Source organism: Schistocerca serialis, chromosome 11 (assembly GCF_023864345.2).
Source record: "Schistocerca serialis cubense isolate TAMUIC-IGC-003099 chromosome 11, iqSchSeri2.2, whole genome shotgun sequence".
NCBI lineage: Eukaryota > Metazoa > Arthropoda > Insecta > Orthoptera > Acrididae > Schistocerca > Schistocerca serialis.
This window is the reverse complement of record NC_064648.1, coordinates 43599262-43622520: the sequence shown is the minus strand read 5'-3', so window position 1 is coordinate 43622520 and position 23259 is coordinate 43599262. Positions and strand designations below refer to the sequence as shown.

The 23259-nt window shown below is 43.7% G+C and overlaps 1 protein-coding gene across 7 annotated transcripts in view; it reads right to left on the bottom strand.

Moving 5' to 3' along the window:
- The window catches only part of LOC126427287 (zinc finger protein 83-like), a 183177-nt gene that overhangs the window by 82964 nt on the left and 76954 nt on the right, over positions 1–23259 (bottom strand). For all 7 annotated transcript variants that reach the window (XM_050089567.1, XM_050089568.1, XM_050089564.1 and 4 more), the window contains one exon: positions 15972–16064. In XM_050089567.1, coding sequence (XP_049945524.1) covers positions 15972–16064 — 93 coding nt within the window. The remainder of the gene's footprint in view (positions 1–15971; positions 16065–23259) is intronic.

Here is a 23259-nt window from a genome sequence, read left to right as displayed (position 1 = left end):
GAACCTGTACACTGGGGTAGGTTGCTGAAGTCAATGACATTATTTCGCAAGAAGCAGAGCAGAGTATCTTCAATGCTTTTTTGAGAGGGCTGCATGCAGAAATAACACAATGTGTTGTGGACAGGGTGTCCAACAGATTTGTGCACAGCAGTGTGGCTAACTACAAAGCATGAGGAGTTCAATTTGTTGACTGGAATGCAGGGCAGATGGTCAGTGTTTGCAGCTAATAGAAGACATTTCAAGTTTGAATGAACAGGCCCTATAAGGATGAAATGTTGCCAGCCTCAGGGTGATGTGAATAAAGTAAGAAGACATAACAGTTTTAAAAGTAGAGGAGCAGGAGAAATAAGATATTAAACACTAGCTGGGACTCTTTGTCCACCTACGGTGATTCCCAGTAAGACTAGATGAAACAAAACTGTATGCAGAAGTAGATGCGATAAGATCTGTGTGTGATAAGAAGAGTAGTAGGAAGAAAAGGATTCCATGATGATATTGGATGCAGGGATCATGTTTCAGCTGCCACAAGTGATCTGGTGAAAAGTAAGCACTTGGACCCACCACAGTACAGACTGCATTGAGTGGGAATGAAGACTTCACACCATTAGGATGGTGGACATAGGCATCCACCTGGATACAGCTTAACTTAAACAATAATTAGAGATTGTGCAACACACAATTAACAGCTATGACATGATTCTGGGACTAGATTTCTTTATTCAGCATTCTGCTATAATTAACTTCCAGCTACCTAGTGTGGAACATGACAGCAAAATGCTTCAGTTAGGTTAAGTCATGGTAGAGAGGTGGCAAGGAGGGTTTGTTGCAAAAGATGAACTAATTAAACCATGAACAACCATACTAAGACTTGATTTTCATGATTATGTATCTAAGGGTACAGTGAAATTACTTTGGGTCAGTGATGAGTCTAGCTTACCAATAGGAATTTTGTGTTTGGTGGAACCATTAGAAGAGAAAGAGGTATTAGAACAGGTGGGTTGTTTATTTAACAGACATATCATGCACATACCTGTTTCTATGTAACGTTTCAGCACAGAGGGCATACGATTAACAAACCAGTTATTAATCACTAACATGAATATCTTATAGGAAGAAGAATGGGACATGCGGTGTGTCAGAAAAGGAGAATTGCCAGATATTACTTAAACAGTATGGGGAGCAAAATTAAAGCGCTTAGCGGAAAGCAATAGGGAACAGATGAAAAAACTACTTTTGGAATTCAATGATTTATTTTTTCCTAAAGGACCATTATCAGGTACGCATATTGCACAACACTACATACCAATAGGAAATGAATCATCAGCCTATCATAAACCATACAGAATAGCTAGCATCTTTCACCCAATTTTGGTGTTATAAATCGATCACCAGCTGAATGATGGAATAATTGAAGAATGTAATAGTCAATGGTGGGCAGGAATAGTTGTGCCAAAAATATAGATTGTGTTTAATTACAGACACCTAAATGTGAAAACCATAGCAGATGCCTACCCTTTCCCACACATCACAGAAACTATGGATCATTCTCAGCAATGCTAATATTTTTCAACAATGGATTTGAAGTGTATCACCAAATAGAGCCTGCACCACACGACTGACACAAAACCGAATTTCTGGCCCCCTGGGGACACTACCAAATCAGAAGTGTGCCATCCTCATTAAAAAAGGCACCTGTAACATTTCAGAGATTGTCGGATGCAATACTAATAAGTTTGCAACTATGGAAATCCCCTGTGCATCTTGACGACATAATCATCTATGGAAGTGATATCAAACTGCACATTCAGTGATGAAGGGAAGTATTCCTAAGGTTAAAAGCAGTGAAGTTCACACTGAGTACAGGAAAGTGTGATTTTGCTATGGAATAGGACATATCAGAAGATGAGTTAAGACAGACCCAAGATTAATTAGAGCTCTAAGTGAATTTCCTATAACATAATCTGTAAACGAGTGGAAATCATTCTGGACTTTTGTACTATTACCACCAGTTCATAGAAGGATGTGCAGATATTGCCAGAATGTTACACAATTTAAAAGGGTACCAAATTTGTGTGGTCAGAACAGTGCCAACATTCCTTTGAGTTTAAAGAAGCTTTAGCATTGAGTCCAATTGTGGCATTTCCAGATTTTAATAGAGAATTTATTTTATTATGTGATGCATAAAACCATGCACCAGCCCGTGTCTTATCAGAAGAGGTGGAATGCATAGAACATCCAGTAGCTTACACTCAAGACAACTGGATTCTGCAGAATGAAATTATTCCATAAGGGAGAATGGAATGTTAACCTTATTTATGGATTCACATATTTCAAATTTTAACTGTACGGTAAAACATTTAGAGTAATAACAGATAATGCGGCATTAAAATGGTTGTTGGGGTTAAAGAATCCTTCCCAATAGGTTGACACAATGCACAGCAAGGCTAAGTGAATAAGATTTTGAACTTATGCATAAAACTGAGAAGAAAGATGGAAATGCAGAAAGCTGAAGTAGAAAAGAAGCAGTATTACATATTACTCAAAATATCAGTGCTCTGCAAACGCAAGTAGAAGTCTTGGATAGGGAAGTAGTTATTTAAATGGTTGCAGTCTGTAGAAGGTAGTGTTTCAGCTAGGGATAAATTTGTTGCAAGAAGAGAACTATTTAAAGGTTCTAAGGAAAGTACAGAAGGAACTATCACCAAAGTTGAGGTTGGTTTCAGCACCTGAGCACAAAAACTTGCCTTTAATTTGAAGTAGCCAAGGCGTAAGTGAGAATAGATGGAAGAAAAGTTTCCATTTCTATTTCTGTAACAGTAGCAGGGAAACAAGCACATCATGACCGCTACGTAATTCGTGTATTGCTCGTCAACTGGGGAATACTGAAGAAATTTGTGAGAGTAATAACTCCGTGACTGTTATTAACTGCTAAAGACAAGGAGAGATATGTAGAAATGGAGGAAGAAAAGTTACAAAAATGCCACTGAGAGAAAATCATAGTCTGTCCGAGTATGGTAATAAGAGTGGGGCAGGATTCCTGTGCAGTGAAATTGCTAATGGGACTAAGGAGGAAAGAGAATGCAATTAAAAAGTGGTCCAGCCAGTATTGTACTTTCAGCTGGTCGAGGCACATGGGTTGGACCCTAGCTCTGACAAGATGGTAGTAGCATCTAGATGTTTCAAGAAGTGAAGGGGTACATCAGCAATGAGGGCAGGATGAAAGGTGAATGCTTTCTTATTAAATGGAACAGCGTGCAACATAATGGGGCCTACTTTCTGCCTGTCCACAATGACTGCTGGGAGAACTCACTTGAGTATTTCCCAGCCACATTTGTACTGACCAGAGGAGCCCATGGAATTGCCACCTACTGCAAACCTAACCAGCTTAAATCAATCTCTAGGGCCAGAACTAATGTAATCTATGAACACACTTCTGAACCAACAGGAGGGACCAATCTCCCTGGAAAACTTATTGCAGTATGTAAATTCATATTGTGAAGATCAGCACCAGAAAGAGACAACACTGACTATTGTCATACCAAAGACTGCATCAGCACTTATTCTAATGGGTCTGATGTTGTTCTGGTACATAAAAGACAAAGAACATGACCCAGTTTGGACCCAGCCATAGTTCAGGTCCCACTGGGTTGGATAACCTGAGCATAAAAGCAGCAGAATGAAGCAGAATGCAGTGATATTCTACAAAGAATAACTGATTTATTGTCGCTTTTAAGTGGGAAGTAGAGAGTTAGGAAAAACTGTGCAAGGAGCATAGTAATGAAATTAGTTCCATGGTATTTGAGTTAAAGTGCAGGGCAAGGGGCCCTATGGAAATGTGTATGATTCAGTGAAAGGTTTAAGGTAACTGTTAGAATGATACTTAGGAGGTGAAATAAGGCTGGAAATAACAGTCACCAGTAACTCTGTCCCTCAGATTGACCAACATATACTACTCATTACACCAGGGTCTTGATTAAAATGTCAATGTAGTGTATCAACCATAATTGGTAAAAAAATGCACCAGAGCAGAAGTGAGTTGAAACAGAGCCAGTTGCAGATGGGTATGAGTGTTCTACATCTACATCTACGTTTATACTCCACAAGCCACCAACGGTGTGTGGCGGAGGGCACTTCACGTGCCACTGTAATTACCTCCCTTTTCTGTTCCAGTCGCGTATGGTTCGGGGGAAGAACAACTGTCTGAAAGCCTCTGTGCGCGCTCAAATCTCTCTAATTTTACATTTGTGATCTCCTCGGGAGGTATAAGTAGGGGGAAGCAATATATTCGATACCTCATCCAGAACCGCACCCTCTCGAAACCTGGTGAGCAAGCTACACCGCGATGCAGAGCGCCTCTCTTGCAGAGTCTGCCACTTGAGTTTGCTAAACATCTTCGTAACGCTATCACGGTTACCAAATATCCCTGTGACAAAACGCGCCGCTCTTCTTTGGATCTTCTCTATCTCCTCCGTCAACCCGATCTGGTACGGATCCCACACTGTTGACCAATACTCAAGTATAGGTCGAACGAGTGTTTTGTAAGCCACCTCCTTTGTTGATGGACTACATTTTCTAAGGACTCTCCCAATGAATCTCAACCTGGTACCCGCCTTACCAACAATTAATTTTATATGATCATTACACTTCAAATCGTTCCGCACGCATACTCCCAGATATTTTACAGAAGTAACTCCTACCAGTGTTTGTTCCGCTATCATATAATCATACAATAAAGGATCATTCTTTCTATGTATTCGCAATACATTACATTTGTCTATGTTAAGGGTCAGTTGCCACTCCCTGCACCAAGTGCCTATCCGCTGCAGATCCTCCCGCATTTCGCTACAATTCTCTACTGCTGCAACTTCTCTGTATACTACAGCATCATCCGCGAAAAGCCGCATGGAACTTCCGACACTATCTACTATGTCATTTATATATATTGTGAAAAGCAATGGTCCCATAACACTCGAGTTGGGTCGCACACGATCACTGTTTCCGGAATCCATGTTGATTCCTACAGAGTAGATTCTGGGTTTCCAAAAACGACATGATACTCTAGCAAAAAACATGTTCTAAGATTCTACAACAGATCGACGTCAGAGATATAGGTCTATACTTTTGTGCATCTGCTAGATGACCCTTCTTGAAGACTGGGACTACCTGTGCTCTTTTCCAATCATTTGGAACCTTCCGTTCCTCTAGAGACTTGCAGCACACGGCTCTCAGAAGGGGGGCAAGTTCTTTTGCGTACTCTGTGTAGAAACGAATTGGTATCCCGTCAGGTCCAGTGGACTTTCCTCTGTTGAGTGATTCCAGTTGCTTTTCTATTCCTTGGACACTTATTTCGATATCAGTCATTTTTTCGTTTGTGCGAGGATTTAGAGAAGGAACTGCACTGCGGTCTTCCTCTGTGGAACAGCTTTCGAAAAAGGTGTTTAGTATTTCAGCTTTACGTGTGTCATCCTCTGTTTCAATGCCATCATCATCCCGGAGTGTCTGGATATGCTGTTTCGAGCCACTCACTCACTGATTTAACGTAAGACCAGAACTTCCTAGGATTTTCTGTTAAGTCGGTACATAGTGTTATGCACTTCAAAGCAAAACATGGCCAACTTGCTTCACAAAGCAGAGCCAGCTGGGCATAGTAGAGCAACAGTCAATGCTGCAAAATGCTAGTGGAAAGGTGGAAGCTTTTCATCACTTGCCACTTGCCTTAAACCCTAAACAAACAATTTGGAAAGCTGAAGTACTCATCGGTTCGCATACTACATAATTCTTGTCCCTTTATCACAACCTACACAACACACCTGTGACAGACAGTGACATCCCAGAATGCAGCATGGGGTTCACCATTTGAACACAAGACAGGGCAGCATGCCCTGGGTCACAAGCAAGCTGCCTGCTCACTCTAGACATTGCCTTCTGTGAAGATGTGTCAGAGTTAGACATACAGCAGGTCTCCGACAAAGGCAACTCTGGCAAAGTCATTTGCACACAGTTTACTTTGATACAACACATCCAGCGGACGCAGCAAGCCCATATGCCAGTTGCCGTGCAGTACTCATGTGATCTGTTGTGACCTTACAGCCAAATAACAGTCCTCTCTTCTTAAGTCACACATGGTCAACCCTGTCTTCGATTTTGGGATACAGTTTGAGTCTCTATGAACTGTTGTCCCATACAACAAACAACTACACGATTCACATTAAGCCATCATACCACATCAATTTTTGACTATCTTGCTTCCTTTCTTTCTATGGCCCTCCACTGCCCGGTCTAGTAGGCATTTCCTCTGTGTCCACCTGCATTGTCTGTAGCTGTGTACATGGTGATTGTGAATGTGGGGCTACACAACAAACACTAACCCATTTCATACAATCACTGACATCACTGGCATAGTTGTCAATTGACCAGACTGCCGTCTTCCATGCAGAACACGATCGTATGGACATCTGGTTTACAGTTTGTAGGATTGTATGGTGAATGAAAAACAGGGCGGGGAAGTAGTTGTTTCTTGCTTTAATTTTGGATACCATGTAGTTTTCGCCATTCTGTATTCGGTCCTCAATTTGCACATGTAGTCTTCTTCATTTTTTCAGTTCTTCCTTACTTGCAAGCCAATCATGAATGGCTCTTTCTGTTGGAGGAGGACCAAAATACCACTCAGCTGCTTTGTTTCCATATTGTTCTGCATGTGCTATTACCTTCAATTTATAGCCCACATCATACGAAACCTCTATTTTTCCATTAGGAAACTACTAAATAAAATACTCCTCTGTTACCAATAACACAAATCGCTTTCAGTTCAAGTTCACTGGCACTCTAGACTGCAATGACACATTGGCTAGGGAGTGTTCTGGGTTTGGAATGGCAGGACAGGAGGGGGACAGTGTTAGCAAGCTTGTGAGGCTCCACAACTTTTTCATCGCATCAGTGCACTACTGCTGCCAGTTGACTCCAGTGTTGCCAGATAGAGATAAGTTTCCCACAGCATTGAATATATGGCCTTTTTTAAGCCTGGCAGGAATTTTAAATCAAACACTGGACATTTATACATTACTTTTGAGAGTAAGACACACCTGAATGTTGTAGGAAATTTAATGAAGAAAAAAAGTGTCATAATCCGTAAAGTATGGTATGCTTTTGTTCTCTAAAATATAAGGTCAAACTGATGATGTATCTTTGTGAGTGGCACTCTTTGGGTGTCAGTGACCTGCCCTTCTTTCCCAACCTTCCTGTATCCATTACTAACTCTTTCCAGATAAGGGAACTGCTAATTCAAAAAGCTATGGAAGTTCCTTGTACTTTTGTGTGCATGTATTGCCAGAACTAGCTATTTCACCTCCTGAAGCTAGCTGAAGGCCAGCCATCTAGCCTGGCAAATTTGTAGTTCTGAACAATTCCAAAATGTGAACACGAGAGTAAAATATAATTTTCTGAACCTTATCTTTGTTTTTGCATCACGGTTTATCTGTAGTATCTATTTTCCTGTCTGCGAAAGAAAAACGTAAATAATTTCCCACATCTAATTTTTGAAAGTTAGAAGAAGGGGTTACAATGATGTGAAGAATCTTTGTCTTCACAATACATACCTAACATACTGATCAGTATGACACTTCCTGTGTGCTGATTTGAACTGCGTAGACCATGTTACAAAGTACATTTTGTCTGGCTACAGTGCTAGAGGCATTTTAAGTTTAAATTCATAATGTTTGCTGCCATATATGCAACTAAAAATACTGATTAAGTTTAATGTCAAGGATTCTTACTACTCAGAAGGTGGGTCAGGAAGAAAGTTTATATTTTTTGTTCGTTAACTTTAACCTACACATTTATAAAATGTGCTGTTAAAGAAAGAATTTACAGGGGATTTCTTTTATGTATGAAACAATAAAAGTTTCATTTGCTGAATAATTTACATGGTAATACATCTGCATATTAAGGCTCGTGCAATTGTTACACATTATTAATACTAGCTTTCTGTTAAAGATAATGTATAGTAAATTTGAGAGAGAGAGAGAGAGAGAGAGAGAGAGAGAGAATGTTGCAAAACTATAAACAAATCAGTTACAGTTGGTTCAATGTAGAGAAAGTGACAAGAAAATATCACAAGACTTCAGAAGAAAGGAAAGAGAGCAACTTAGCAAATGTATGGATTTAAAGTAAAGAAAAAGTGAAAGAAAGAGTTGTGAACTCCTAAACTTCACTCCACATTAAATAATGAAATTTACTTATCAATAAGTAAAATGGAAAAAAAATGAATTGACGTTGACAGGCAACAAAAATATGAAGTAGTTAATTGTACCATCACTGATGTGGTGTCAGAAATTGATAAGCAAATTTTATATTTAATATTTCACTGTTTCATTAAAATCTCTCAAATCTGCTGAATTGGGGATATGTGCAAAATGGGTCTCTCAAATCTGGAGATCTACAGACAGACTTTGTAGAGAATGCTTCTTGGCGTAATGAGACAAAGGTCGAAGTGCTCATCATCACATGAACAAGTACAGGCTTCACAGGTTTTGCTTGGATGCTGCGGAAACATTTTATCATGCCATCATCACCAATGAGATCTAACACATGAAAGTTTCTATAGCTATGTTCTTATATATATATATTACACCTGAAGTAAAGAAGATGATCTCATGTCTCAAAAAAGTTTACAATTTGTTGAGATGGTTGTACTCCCCTATTAGAAAACAAGTACATGTTATCCAGTTTGTGTTCGAAAGTATTTAAAGTGAAAATGGACTGTTATTTTTTGCAGCATGTCATGGCAAAGTTGTGATGGATGCTATTTTGGTAGAAAATAAGAAGAGGAGTGTGGAAACAGACAAAACACAGAAAAGGGTATGCTGGCTGAGCTACAGATTTTTATAAATGAGCACAAACTCTGATTCAAGCAAAAACCATGTTTTATGGTACTGGAAGATGGTTTCTGTACAACTTAGTGAGCATAACTTACATTCAGGTCAAACGTTTTGCTCATATTCAAAACAATAATTATTATTTACCTTCAGCTATCATAACATTGTTGTCACTCCAACCCTGAGGCTTGAAAAAACCAACATCTTTTCATAACTGAGGATGCAACCCATCAAAGATGTGCTGGGTATTCGGAGGTGGAAAATGATTCTTGCGGGCACCAAATGCTGCAGACGAAGACACAATAGCAACAGATGCTGTCAAGGATGTGCATATTGATCTGATAAATCCTAGACTGTGTCATGGCAGAAATTTTAAATGAGAGAGGTGTAAAACAATTTATGGCATCTCTGAAAATGCAGAGGCTATGGTAATGTTTTTGAAACCCATTACAAAGGCTACAATGTATTCACACAATACAAAAGTGGCAGCACTTTATGTTATAACTGAACAGATTTGAATATTAATAAATTAACCAATGATTATTTAAAAAGCCATAGATAGTACTTAGATCTTTAGAATTGGGACCTACAACTGTGTTATGAGATAAATCTTTTTTTAAAATAAGAAAATGTAGTATAATTAAAAACTGAAAGACTTATGTATTTAAATCATACAATTTATGTACAGTTTTAGTTTTTTATTGTATCAAAAATTGCATTATGAATAATGCTATTTGTGTGAGGCATGTATAGAATCTATGATGTCCCAAATGCAATTAGTTTTTGACTTTTATCTTCAAGATTTCAAGTTTTAGATATAATTACTGCATGTCTAATGTAACACATTCCTTGTGTATTTCTATTTTAACGGAAGGGTGCAATTCAAATAATTTATGATTTAAACATAATTTTCAAAAATTCTTTCAGGAGCTATTTTAATTCCACACAGCCAACCGTGTGAACACATTATCAATCATTTAGAAAAGTAATGTTACTATAGGCATTTAATGAGTAACTATACTGTTGTATTCCATTAAGAAATAGTTGTATCTCTATCCACTGCAACATATTCAAATTATTTCAAACATCAACTGGTGGATATTTAGTGCTTCAGCCATTTCTACAAGGAAGTAAACCAATTTATTAACTAATTTACAGGATCTTCATTGCATTTTATTCATGTCAAATTACTTTTAGAAACAATGCTCATTTTTTGATAATATTTCAATGCACCCCTTGAATTGTTCATTAAAATTATTTCAACCAATACTGTACCTCAGATCAAAAGTATTTAGTTTTCATGTTGGATAACTGTCACAACACAGCTGACCCATCACTACTACTCAAATGTTCTGAGAAAAAATGGTGCACAGATTAAATTAACCTCTCAACAGAGCCATGTCATTTTATGGCAAGAAATTAAGAATCTTCTGACATTTATTCGGCCATAACCTCACTTGGGGACCCTATATATTTTGAGAAAATATTAAATTCTTTATAACTTGACAACTAAAGACAATATGATTCATCATTGAAGACTTAGCACACATGCACTGAGTTAACTGTGTTGCAAAAGATATGTACAATACCAATCCGTGTTAGCACCATATGTACCCAGACAATGTGCTTAACAGACCAAGTGTTATATTGAACATTATACATATTGGTTAGACAGAGATGAATGGAAACAGTTTACCAGTAAAATGAAAAACGGTTACACCTATGTACCCATTTGTTGCAAGTATTTGGATGGTACATGGTTAATTGGATTTTTCTGTAAGTTTAATAGATAACAGAGACAAAGAAGGGAGACTTAAATAATCAATGAAACGTTTTCCTTCACTGTTTACAGCGGTCTCCCAATCCTGGGATGACTTTCATTCTGTAACTGCAGAAGTCACATGGTTTTAAGGTGAAGAACACTTTGAACAAGGTTCACAGTGTATTTACATCTTGAAAGGAAGTCCCTTGAAGGTTGTTCAATAGAGAGCAGAAAGGGAGAAAATCTGAGGGTGCAAGATCATTTGAATTAGGTGGGTGTGCAATGATTTCGAAACCCAAATCATGTGTACTGTTTTTGGGTCAGTCTAGCAGGCTGCGGGCAGGCATTATGCTGGAGTAGTGTCTTCCTGGTCGTTGTTCATGTACTGCATCTGCAACACATCTCAGTTGTTGACAGTAAATGTCAGCAGTAATCAGTGGTTACATCTCAAGGATGCAATTCGAAGAACACCACACAGGATGTACAACATTGTCTTTTGTGGATGCTTTTTGTTGCTGCTTTGTTTGGGCTCAACCATTCCTTTCTTTTCCTTATTTTAGCACAAAGCCACCATTTCTCATCAGCATAATGATACAGTCTAGGGACGATTAGTGTTGCTCACAAGCAACTGATGACAGGCAAGCAAGAATGCACATATGGCCATCCAGTTTTGTGATTTTGGTTTAGTGCATGTGGTATCCATACACCCTATTTTTAAGCCTTCCCCATTGCATGAAAATGTCAAAGAGTCATGAAATGATCACAGTTCATTCAATTTGCCAGTTCTCAAGTACAGTAACATGGCTCATTTTGAATTAATGGATTTAAATGATCATCAAACCCTGAAGCTAAGTCAATAATGGTAAAACAAATCTCCTTACAATTACAACCCCATATTCTTGCAAATCTCTGTCCAATGGCATTAAACAAACAGGGTGCAAATGTTTCTGGCTGCCTCCACTGCTATTACCCCTGTACAGAATCCAAACAAATGAATATGTCAACAGCACTCCTATTTCTCCACTTGGCACTCCACTTTCTAGTGATCACAGTTCCACTAAGTATCTCCAAATGACAAATGGAGAATATGTAAACTCAAATATATGTAAACTCAAAAAAAAAAAAATGACAATTGATAAATAAATCCTCAGCAACTGGAATACCAACATGCAAAATGAAAGTGCTATCAACTTAAGCACAAGCATAATGCTTAGAAAAACTGAGATAACATCAGGCCATCAGATGAATGGTCAAATCAATTACAAGAATCATCTAGTGGCAGAAGCAGGAACTCTTCTTGTAATGATCTAATAATCTAATTAATAAAATATTGTGCTGAATTTACAGCATAACTGAAGTATGTAGTAGAAGTGGAGAAAACCTACTGGCAATACATTACAACCTTGATCTCCCTTTACTTGGGAAACTACAGTGTTACTGTGTTAAAAGAATTACACTTACAAGAACTGAATCTTAGCTTAACAATAAAAAACTGTGTCATAGTACTAAATGATACCTTGGGAGGAAACCTGAATACAAAACGGAGAAACAATACATACAATTCCCACAGGGCTCAAAATTTGATTTATTCTGACCTACATAAAAGTTGAGCTAAAACCATTGCAGATGCCTTCAAAATCTGCAATGCTTGCTGATGACAAGAACACTGATAACTGGCAAACACATTCTTACTACAAACAGCCAGGAGAATAATGGAAGATGCTTGTAACTGGTTTACAGGCAACAGAACAAAAATTCAACATTTATACTTACAAAAACACACATAATGCAATTCCAAACAAATCCAAATGACTTACAGATACAAGGAGATATCAATGACAGACACTAGATGAGGATCCATGAGTTAAGTTCTTGGGCATTCGGATTGATAATGAATTAAGGAGGCACCAGCATGAGAATGAGTTACCCAAAAAGCACATGCCTTTCTGCCTTGCAATTAATCAATGTTCCTCCAGAGTGTCAACTTGCAGAAATGCTTCTTAGCATCCTTTCACTCAGTAGTATCATATAGGATAATCTTATAGGGTATGGCAGCTATGAACAAATTAGTATTTACAAGCTTGTAGTAGGAATGTGATGTGATGTTGACAACTGAAAACCTTGCATAAACCTCTTCATTGACCTAGAGAATCTTTCATCTATCAGTAATGTCTATTTCTTCAAGTAGCAGGCCACTTCTGATTGCTTTACATGTTATAAAATGAGTCTTCAAGGGATGACTAACTGGTAGCTGCAACATTAATAAGGGTAATGTGCTGTGCAATATGAGACAGGAAGTTTTTTGGTAGTGATCATGATTTGTAATTCAAATTATGTAATGTGATGAACAGTTTAGTGGGATTAGCACTGAACTGAATCTGAAGAGAAGGGATTTCTGGAACAAATTTAAGAAAGTTGACAATATTAGAAAACACATAGATGGACTAACAGAAGAGATGGAAAATTATCAGACATACAATTTTTCATATGGATGGTGTATCACTGGATTGGAACCTGCACAGAACAGCACTTCTTAACAGCAAGCACCCTGAGTGATTGATGAGCTAACACGGCTGCAGACCTGACCTTGAAATTTGCTACAGCTCACAGTATGGTATCTTTTTTATTGATGGGAGTTTGTGAAAGGCTCCACCTATGTGCCTCCTCTTCCAACAACTTTCGATGAACTATGATGCTACATGCGAACAGCAGTGAGTTTCCTAAACTGACATGCTTGCAAATGCATGGATCAAGTCTATCGCCTGGATGCTTATATGTGTTGAAAGGAATTTTGATATTTGTGATCAGTAAATAACGAATATGATCCTAAACACAGCTGTGAAAAGCACCTTAATGTTGTATGTGCACACACATAAAATGTAAGGAACAGGAAAATCATATGGTTCCTTTGTAAATAAAGGCCATGCAGGCATGTATAGAAGTAAAAATGTGACCAAAATTCTGTACCTTTATTTGTGACAAAGTTATAGCCTTGTGAAATCTGATGATTTTAAACATCATGAAGAATTGCTTGTACACGTATAACTTCTTTCAGTAAAATTTGTCTTGATGGGTTGCATCGATTATTGGAATGTTTCATAATTTTTTTCATAAAATTAAATTTCTTTTCAACACTGTAACCTCTGCTCCAGCTAGAGTTGGGGTGTGAATGATATTCATTTGTTCATTCTTTGATTTACACATTGCATTCCATAAAAAAAAATGTGGATGGATGTGGGATGAGCCAGGCTGCAAATCTGAAGGCAGAAGCTCCCACAGGAATTTACCATTGCGAAGAATACTTACAACCAGCTGTTTATGACGCACTAATCTACCGAAACTGTTAATTATGGGAATTGCTAATAGATTATTTTGTATATATGTATACATACTTTACTATTAAAAACATCACTGTCACTCCTATTAAATTAGTCAGCTACTTATTTTGCCTAGTATCTCCAAATACATCAATACTTTGCTATCCACCTAATGGCATGTGGCAAAGGGTACCCCATAACACTGCTGGTCATTTCCTTTCCCATTCCACTTGCAAAAATGAGAGAAGAAGACTGTATATGTGCCTCCATGACAGCCCTGATTTCTCAGTTTTTATCTACATAGTCCTTATGTGCAATTTAAGAAACAACAAAATCGTTCAGCAGTCAGCTTCAAATGGCAGTTCTCTAAATTTCTCAATACTGTTCCTCAAAAGAACAACCCCTTTTTCTCTGGGAATTCTTGTTTGAGGTCCTGAAGCATCTCCGTAACACTTGTGTGTTGTTTGAACCTACCAGTAACACATGTAGCAGCCTGCCACTGAATTGCTCCTCCAACAAAGTGTTACTTTGCTACACTGCTAGCTTGCTCTAGCTTCTCATACAATAACCAAATATAATTCCCAATTCAACAATTAATACAGAATATTGCTGGCCATGTGCCAGTATCAAAATGGTCAGTCCTATTTTTCTGCATCATTATTAAGCACTAGCATTTTATGTTCTCCATACCACGAAGACTGCATGTCGTGCTAGCTGACAGAACTACGATGTTCACCTCACAGCTGCATGTGTTACTCAAGATCACTGTTATGGTCACACATCCTGCTCTTACATTTGCTGCTCAGGTGTCTACCACTATTTAATTTATGTTACATATTTTCAGAGTAACAAGTGGGGTACACGTCAGTGATTTCAGTGCCAACAACATGACATGGTTTTCCAGACCACACAACCAGCAACACACTGTTCTGCACACTTGCTATGGGAGCAGCACTCCCTGCGGTGGACACTATCCCTGAACCTCTGGCCCTAGTGCTATGGGGACATCTTGTTTGACCTGTGATCTCTTGGGCTGCATACGAAGGCCAGTAAGTGGTCACCAACTACAATCCAGCCACTTTGACAACTACAGCTATGCCCTAGAACACACTACAGTTCGCTGTTTTGGTCAAACTCCTCATATGCACATCCATGACTACTATGCATGGCATTCTCATTTCTGCATAACCCTTTTTGTGAAACACTACTACTGTTTCACTTACTGTCTTGTCTGCTTGTGATGCAATGCATCCCTTTAATTTGTTTAAAATGGCATAGTATGAGTCTATGTGACGGTAAGTCTTGGCCTGTTAGCTGTGAATCAGCTACACTCTTTTACATACTCTGAGCTGTCCCTAGCATGATAGCTTGATTCCTTGACCTGTATGCTTGTATAATCACCACACATTTCAGTGCCTGAAGTATCCTTTATAACTGCAACAAGTTGTTTTATGAACAATGAGATGAAGAATGAGCCAGTACCTAACGTTCTGCAATTGTGTGTTGAATGTTCCCCTCTCTTTGCCTTATTTCAGGTTGTGGCCAAAGTATCAGGGCTGATCCGCAATACACCAATTTTATCTCTCTTTTTCAAACCCCCAAAAATTTTTAGGACAAATTCAAGAATAACTATGATTCACACAAAAGATAAGAATAGCCAATCTCCTTTTGAATTGTATTTATCAGAAGTTATCGAAAGGAGGAATATTTCTCAAATGATCTACACTATTAGAACTTACACTTCATCCAAACGTGAATTCTGTTTATCCATCACACACAACCATTATACAATATACTTGATATGAACAAGGTCAGCCACCAGTCCCCTTCCACTTCTATTTAAAACAGCACGTACCAGGTGGCATGAAAGTCAGGTGCAGGAGTACAAGAATACTCTACAATTATGAACAGAAACAAGTTCCAGAAAACTGACAATCTGTAACAATTCCACTGCAATGCATCCTATATTCTACACTATTGCCTGACTACAAGCAATAAATCAGAGATGTAAATACTTACAATATTCTCTGTTACATTCATTTCCAAATTTAGTTCAGGGTCCTCCTTGATAAAATCAGTGGACCAAGATATTCCCATTGGATCTCTAACAGACTGAAAGAAGAAAACAACCTGAATTATAACTGCTGACTAACTTCTGTACGTATGACAAATTTTTGGTCATTAATCAAATGAATATGGCATTTGACACAGTATCAGCAAAATGAACCAAATTTAATGCTATTTATACAGCTTCTTGTTCTGTTAGCATGTATGTTCAGTGCCTGCTCTTTAGGAAACAAAATTTATGTCATGTGTACTGGACGAAAATCATACAGAATTACATACAGCGAAAGTAGGATTTCAGCAATGATGTAAATACTACAGTGAATAATGACTAGGAACTTTACAATATGCCCATCACATATCAAAGTTCCACATCATCTGCTACAGCAGTGTGAGAAAGAGACATAACATTAACATTTACTTCCAAAAGCAAGTCTTCTTCGCTCTGTTGACACCGAGTATGTACTGAAAGCATTCATTACATAGAATCATAATAAAAAATTAATGCAAGGTTAATGGTTTGTAAGGATCTGCTTGTTACAAGTGCTGTTAAAATACCATCGGTAATAACCTACAAATAGCACATCTAAATAGTGTCAACTGGAAGACCACAAAAAGTCTTGAAAATAACTGGTATCATAGGTTACAATTGTTCACCATCCATGAAAATTCAGCTTGAATTGCCCATTTTTGTATCACGACATTCTTACTACACTTTCGAAACAATACAGTGCTTACATGAAAACTTATATTATGCTCAGATCCAACAGCATTTTGTTTCAGTTTGGGATCTTGCTTTACCAAAACAGTAGCGCCATCAGTCTTTAATGGGTCTTCAAGAAACTGAAAAATGGAAATTTTAAGGGCTCAAGGCTTCTGTCTTATTCCTACATGGCTCTTTCATAGAGTGGTGGGGTGGAGTGGGTGCGGGGGTTGTAAAGAGAGGGGGTTGGGTGGAGGTGGAGAGGGAGAAGGAGAGGGGGTTGGGTGGAGGTGGAGAGGGAGAGGGAGAGGGAGAGGGGGTTGGGTGGAGGTGGAGAGGGAGAGGGAGAGGGGGTTGGGTGGAGGTGGAGAGGGAGAGGGAGAGGGGGTTGGGTGGAGGTGGAGAGGGAGAGGGAGAGGGGGTTGGGTGGAGGTGGAGAGGGAGAGGGAGAGGGGGTTGGGTGGAGGTGGAGAGGGAGAGGGAGAGGGGGTTGGGTGGAGGTGGAGAGGGAGAGGGGGTTGGGTGGAGGTGGAGAGGGAGAGGGGGTTGGGTGGAGGTGGAGAGGGAGAGGGAGAGGGGGTTGGGTGGAGGTGGAGAGGGAGAGGGAGAGGGGGTTGGGTGGAGGTGGAGAGGGAGAGGGAGGGGGGTTGGGTGGAGGTGGAGAGGGAGAGGGAGGGGGGTTGGGTGGAGGTGGATGAGGGAGAGGGAGGGGGGTTGGGTGGAGGTGGAGAGGGAGAGGGAGGGGGGGTTGGGTGGAGAGGGAGAGGGAGGGGGGGTTGGGTGGAGGTGGAGAGGGAGGGGAGGTTGGGTGGAGGTGGAGAGGGAGAGGGAGGGGGGGTTGGGTGGAGGTGGAGAGGGAGAGGGAGGGGGGGTTGGGTGGATGTGGAGAGGGTGAGGGAGGGGGGGTTGGGTGGAGGTGGAGAGGGAGAGGGAGGGGGGTTGGGTGGAGGTGGAGAGGGAGAGGGAGGGGGGTTGGGTGGAGGTGGAGAGGGAGAGGGAGAGGGGGGTGTATAGAGAGGGAGAGGGAGAGGGGGGTGTATAGAGAGGGAGAGGGAGAGGGGGGTGTATAGAGAGGGAGAGGGAGAGGGGGGTGTATAGAGAGGGAGAGGGAGAGGGGGGTGTATAGAGAGGGAGAGGGAGAGGGGGGTGGATAGAGAGGGAGAGGGAGAGGGGGGTGGATAGAGAGGGAGAGGGAGAGGGGGGTGGATAGAGAGGGAGAGGGAGAGGGGGGTGGATAGAGAGGGAGAGGGAGAAGGGGGTGGATAGAGAGGAGGGGGAGAGGGGGGTGGATAGAGAGGAGGGGGAGAGGGGGGTGGATAGAGAGGAGGGGGAGAGGGGGGTGGATAGAGAGGAGGGGGAGAGGGGGTTGGATAGAGAGGAGGGGGAGAGGGGGGTGGATAGAGAGGAGGGGGAGAGGGGGTGGATAGAGAGGAGGGGGAGAGGGGGGTGGATAGAGAGGAGGGGGAGAGGGGGGTGGATAGAGAGGAGGGGGAGAGGGGGTGGATAGAGGGGAGTGGGAGAGGGGGGTGGATAGAGAGGAGGGGGAGAGGGGGGTGGATGGAGAGGAGGGGGAGAGGGGGGTGGATGGAGAGGAGGGGGAGAGGGGGGTGGATGGAGAGGAGGGGGAGAGGGGGGTGGATGGAGAGGAGGGGGAGAGGGGGGTGGATGGAGAGGAGGGGGAGAGGGGGTGGATGGAGAGGAGGGGGAGAGGGGGGTGGATGGAGAGGAGGGGGAGAGGGGGGTGGATGGAGAGGAGGGGGGAGAGGGGGGTGGATGGAGAGGAGGGGGGAGAGGGGGGTGGATGGAGAGGAGGGGGGAGAGGGGGGTGGATGGAGAGGAGGGGGGAGAGGGGGGTGGATGGAGAGGGAGAGGGGGGTGGATGGAGAGGGAGAGGGGGGTGGATGGAGAGGGAGAGGGGGGTGGATGGAGAGGGAGAGGGGGGTGGATGGAGAGGGAGAGGGGGGTGGATGGAGAGGGAGAGGGGGGTGGATGGAGAGGGAGAGGGGTGGTAGATGGAGAGGGAGAGGGGGGGTAGAGGGAGAGGGAGAGGGGGTAGAGGGAGAGGGGGTGGATGGAGAGGGAGAGGGGGGTGGATGGAGAGGGAGAGGGGGGTGGATGGAGAGGGAGAGGGGGGTGGATGGAGAGGGAGAGGGGGGTGGATGGAGAGGGAGAGGGGGGTGGATGGAGAGGGAGAGGGGGGTGGATGGAGAGGGAGAGGGGGGTGGATGGAGAGGGAGAGGGGGATGGATGGAGAGGGAGAGGGGGATGGATGGAGAGGGAGAGGGGGATGGATGGAGAGGGAGAGGGGGGGTGGATGGAGAGGGAGAGGGGTGGTGGATGGAGAGGGAGAGGGGTGGTGGATGGAGAGGGAGAGGGGTGGTGGATGGAGAGGGAGAGGGGGCGGATGGAGAGGGAGAGGGGGCGGATGGAGAGGGAGAGGGGGCGGATGGAGAGGGAGAGGGGGCGGATGGAGAGGGAGAGAGGGCGGATGGAGAGGGAGAGAGGGCGGATGGAGAGGGAGAGAGGGCGGATGGAGAGGGAGAGAGGGCGGATGGAGAGGGAGAGAGGGTGGATGGAGAGGGAGAGAGGGTGGATGGAGAGGGAGAGAGGGTGGATGGAGAGGGAGAGAGGGTGGATGGAGAGGGAGAGAGGGTGGATGGAGAGGGAGAGAGGGTGGATGGAGAGGGAGAGAGGGTGGATGGAGAGGGAGAGGGTGGATGGTTTCTGGGATGAAACGGACCAGACTGCCACGGTCATCGGTCTCTTTTTCCAGATACTAAAAACACCCACAGAGAATAAAAACGATTAACAGAATAGATCACAGACGACACAGAACAAGAGAAACTTAGACAGAGACCAGACAAAACGGACTAAAATCACATAGAGTGTGATGGTGGTTGGCCGACCATAGAAATAAAAAAGGAAAAGCCAACCACTCAGATACACATTAAAAATCAGTTTAAAATCGTAGGCCAAAAGCCAGAATCAACACAAAACAATAAAATAAAATGGAAACACTCAGATTAAATGATAAAAAACCCCTGGCTGAATAAAACGGAAAACTAAGTCAGCCGTTGCAGAGTCATCTGTTATAAGAGCAGGGAGCGTGTCAGGTAATGCAAACGACTGCCTGAGCACAGCTAAAAGTGGACAGTCCTATAAAATGTGGACCACTGTCAAAACAGAGCCACAGCGACATAAGGTGGGTCCTCACGTCGCAATAAGTGGCCGTGCATCATCCATGTGTGCCCAATGCGCAGCCGGCAGAGGACAAGAGACTCCTTGCGAGAGACCCGCAAGGAGGAGCTCCACACACCGGTAGCCTCCTTGATGGGCCGAAGTTTAATTCGTGAAGGCAGGACGCGCCATTCGGTGTCCCAGAGGTCCAGAAATTTTGATGCGTAGGAACACTCGCAAATCTGTCTCCAGGAGGCCAATGTCCAGAGATGGTGTACTGGTGGCCTCTTTCGCCTGGCAGTCAACATTTTCATTTCCGGGTATCCCAACATGGCCTGGGGTCCAAACAAAGACCACAGAGTGGCCGCAACGCGCAAGAGTATGCAGGGACTCCTGGATAGCCATCACCAGATGAGAATGAGGAAAACACTGGTCAAGAGCTCGTAAACCGCTTAGGGAATCGCTACAGATCACGAAGGACTCACCTGAGCAGGAGCGGATATATTCTAGGGTACGAAAGATGGCGACCAGCTCAGCAGTGTAAACGCTGCAGCCAGCCGGCAATGAACATTGTTCAGAATGGTCCCCTAGAGTAAACGCATAACCGACACGACCAGCAACGATCGAGCCGTCAGTGTACGCAATTCCAGAGTCCAGATACATTGCAAGGAGGGAAAGAAAGCGGCGGCGGAAGGCCTCCGGAGGGACTGAGTCCTTCGGGCCCTGTGCCAATTCCAGCTGAAGGCGAGGGCGAGGCACACACCATGGGGGTGTACACAGAGGTGCCCGGAAAGGAGGCAGAAGAGGTAAAGCCCCAAGCCCGGAGAGTAGCTCTCGGACGTGGACCGCGATCGCACAACCTGACCAGGGCCAACGTTGTGGCAGATGGATGACCAATTGCGGGAAAAGGAGATGATAGTTTGGATGCCCGGGCAAGCTTAAAACATGGGCAGCATAAGCGGCCAGCAAACGTTGGCGCCATAACCGCAGGGGAGGGACACCTGCCTCCACTAGTATGCTGTCCACTGGGTTGGTCCAGAAAGCACCAGTGGCAAGGAGTATTACGATGTGTAGGAGTGGATCCAGGAACCGCAGCGCAGATGGGAATGCTGAGCCATAAGCCAGGCTCCCATAATCCAGACGATACTGGATTAACGCCTGGTAGAGCCGTAACAGGGTAGACCGGTCGGCGCCCCAGCGGGCGTGGCTCAAGCATCTCAGAGCATTTAGATGCTGCCAACACGCCTGTTTAAGCTGCCGAATATGAGGCAGCCAAGTCAGCCGGGCATCAAAAACTACACCCAAAAACCTGTGGGTCTCCACAACAGCAAGGAGTTCTTCGGCAAGATAAACCCATGGCTCAGGATGGACCGTTCGGCGCCAGCAGAAATGCATAACGCAGGTCTTGGCAGCCGAAAACTGAAAACCATGCGCTACAGCCCAAGACTGCGCCTTACGGATAGCGCCCTGTAGCTGACGTTCAGCAGCTGCAATGCCAATAGAGCTGTAGTAAAGGCAGAAGTCGTCAGCATACAGGGAAGCAGGGACAGACATCCCCACCACCGCAGCGAGCCCGTTAATGTCTATTAAAAACAGGCAGACACTTAAAACAGATCCCTGGGGCACACCGTTCTCCTGGACTCAGGAGGAACTATGGGAGGCCGCGACTTGCATGCGGAAGGTACGATACGACAGAAAATTGCGGATAAAGATCGGCAGAGGGCCCTGAAGACCCCATCCATGAAGCATAGAAAGGATGTGATGACGCCATGTCATATCGTACGCCTTCCGCATGTCGAAAAAGACAGCGACCAGGTGCTGACGGCGGGAAAAGGCAGTACAGATGGCCGACTCCAGGCTCACCAGATTGTCGGCGGCGGAGCGGCCTTTACGGAACCCACCCTGAGACGGAGCCAGAAGGCCCCGAGACTCCAGTACCCAATTCAACCGCCGGCTCACCATCCGTTCAAGCAACTTGCAAAGAACGTTGGTGAGGCTAATGGGACGGTACCTGTCCGCCTCCAGAGGGTTCTTTCCAGGTTTCAAAACGGGGATAACAATACTTTCCCGCCATTGCGACGGAAATTCCCCCTTGACCCAAATACGGTTGTAAAGGTCGCGGAGGCGTCGCTGGCAGTCCACTGAAAGGTGTTTCAGCATCTGACGGTGGATGCCATCTGGCCCAGGAGCAGTATCAGGACAAGCGGCGAGGGCACTGCGAAATTCCCACTCGCTGAATGGAACATTGTACGATTCAGGATGGTGGGTGCGAAAAGAAAGGCTCCGACGTTCCACCCACTCTTTAATGGTGCGGAAGGCCAGTGGGTAATTGGAAGAAGCGGAACTAAGAGCAAAATGCTCTGCCAAGCTGTTGGCAATTTCATCGGAGTCTGTACAAACTGCTCCATTCAGTGAGAGCACAGGGACGCTGACAGGGGTCCGATAGCCATAGAGGCGTCAGATCTTGGCCCAGACCTGCGATGGAGAGACATGGAGGCCAATGGTGGACACATACCGCTCCCAGCACTCCTGCTTGCTTTGGCGGATAAGGCGGCAGGCCCGCGCACGCAGCCGTTTGAAGGTGATGAAGTGTTCAATGCAGGGATGTCGCTTGTGACGCTGGAGTGCCCGCCGGCGATCTTTAATCGCTTCAGCGATCTCAGGTGACCACCAAGGCACAGTCCACAGCCGAGGGGACCCAGAAGAACGGGGAATGGCAGATTCGGTCGCAGTAACGATGCCGGGGGTGACCGATTGAACCACCGCATCAATATCATCAGTAGAGAGAGGCTCAATAGCGGCAGCGGAGGAGAACAATTCCCAGTCAGCCTTATTCATAGCCCATCTGCTAGGGCGTCCAGAAGAGTGTCGCCGTGGCAGTGACAGAAAGATCGGAAACTGGTCACTACCACACAGGTTGTCATGCACTCTCCATTGGACAGACGGTGAGAAGCGAGGGCTGCAGATGGAAAGGTCGATGGCAGAGTATGTGCCATGCGCAACTCTGAAGTGTGTGAAGGAACCATCATTTAAAAGGGGAAGATCGGGCTGTGCCAATAAGTGCTCAATGGTGGCGCCCCGACCGGTCGCCACTGACCCACCCCACAGAGGGTTATGGGCGTCGAAGTCGCCCAGTAACAAGAAAGGAGGCGGCAATTGGGCTATCAGCGCAGCCAGGACATGCTGCGCATCACCACCATCTGGTGAAAGGTAAAGACTGCAGACGGTAACAGCCTGTGGCGTCCACACCCGAACAGCAACAGCCTCTAAAGCTGTTTGTAGAGGTACAGACTCGCTGTGAAAAGAGTTAAGGACATATATGCAGGCGCCACCAGACACCCTTTCGTAGGCTGCCCGGTTCTT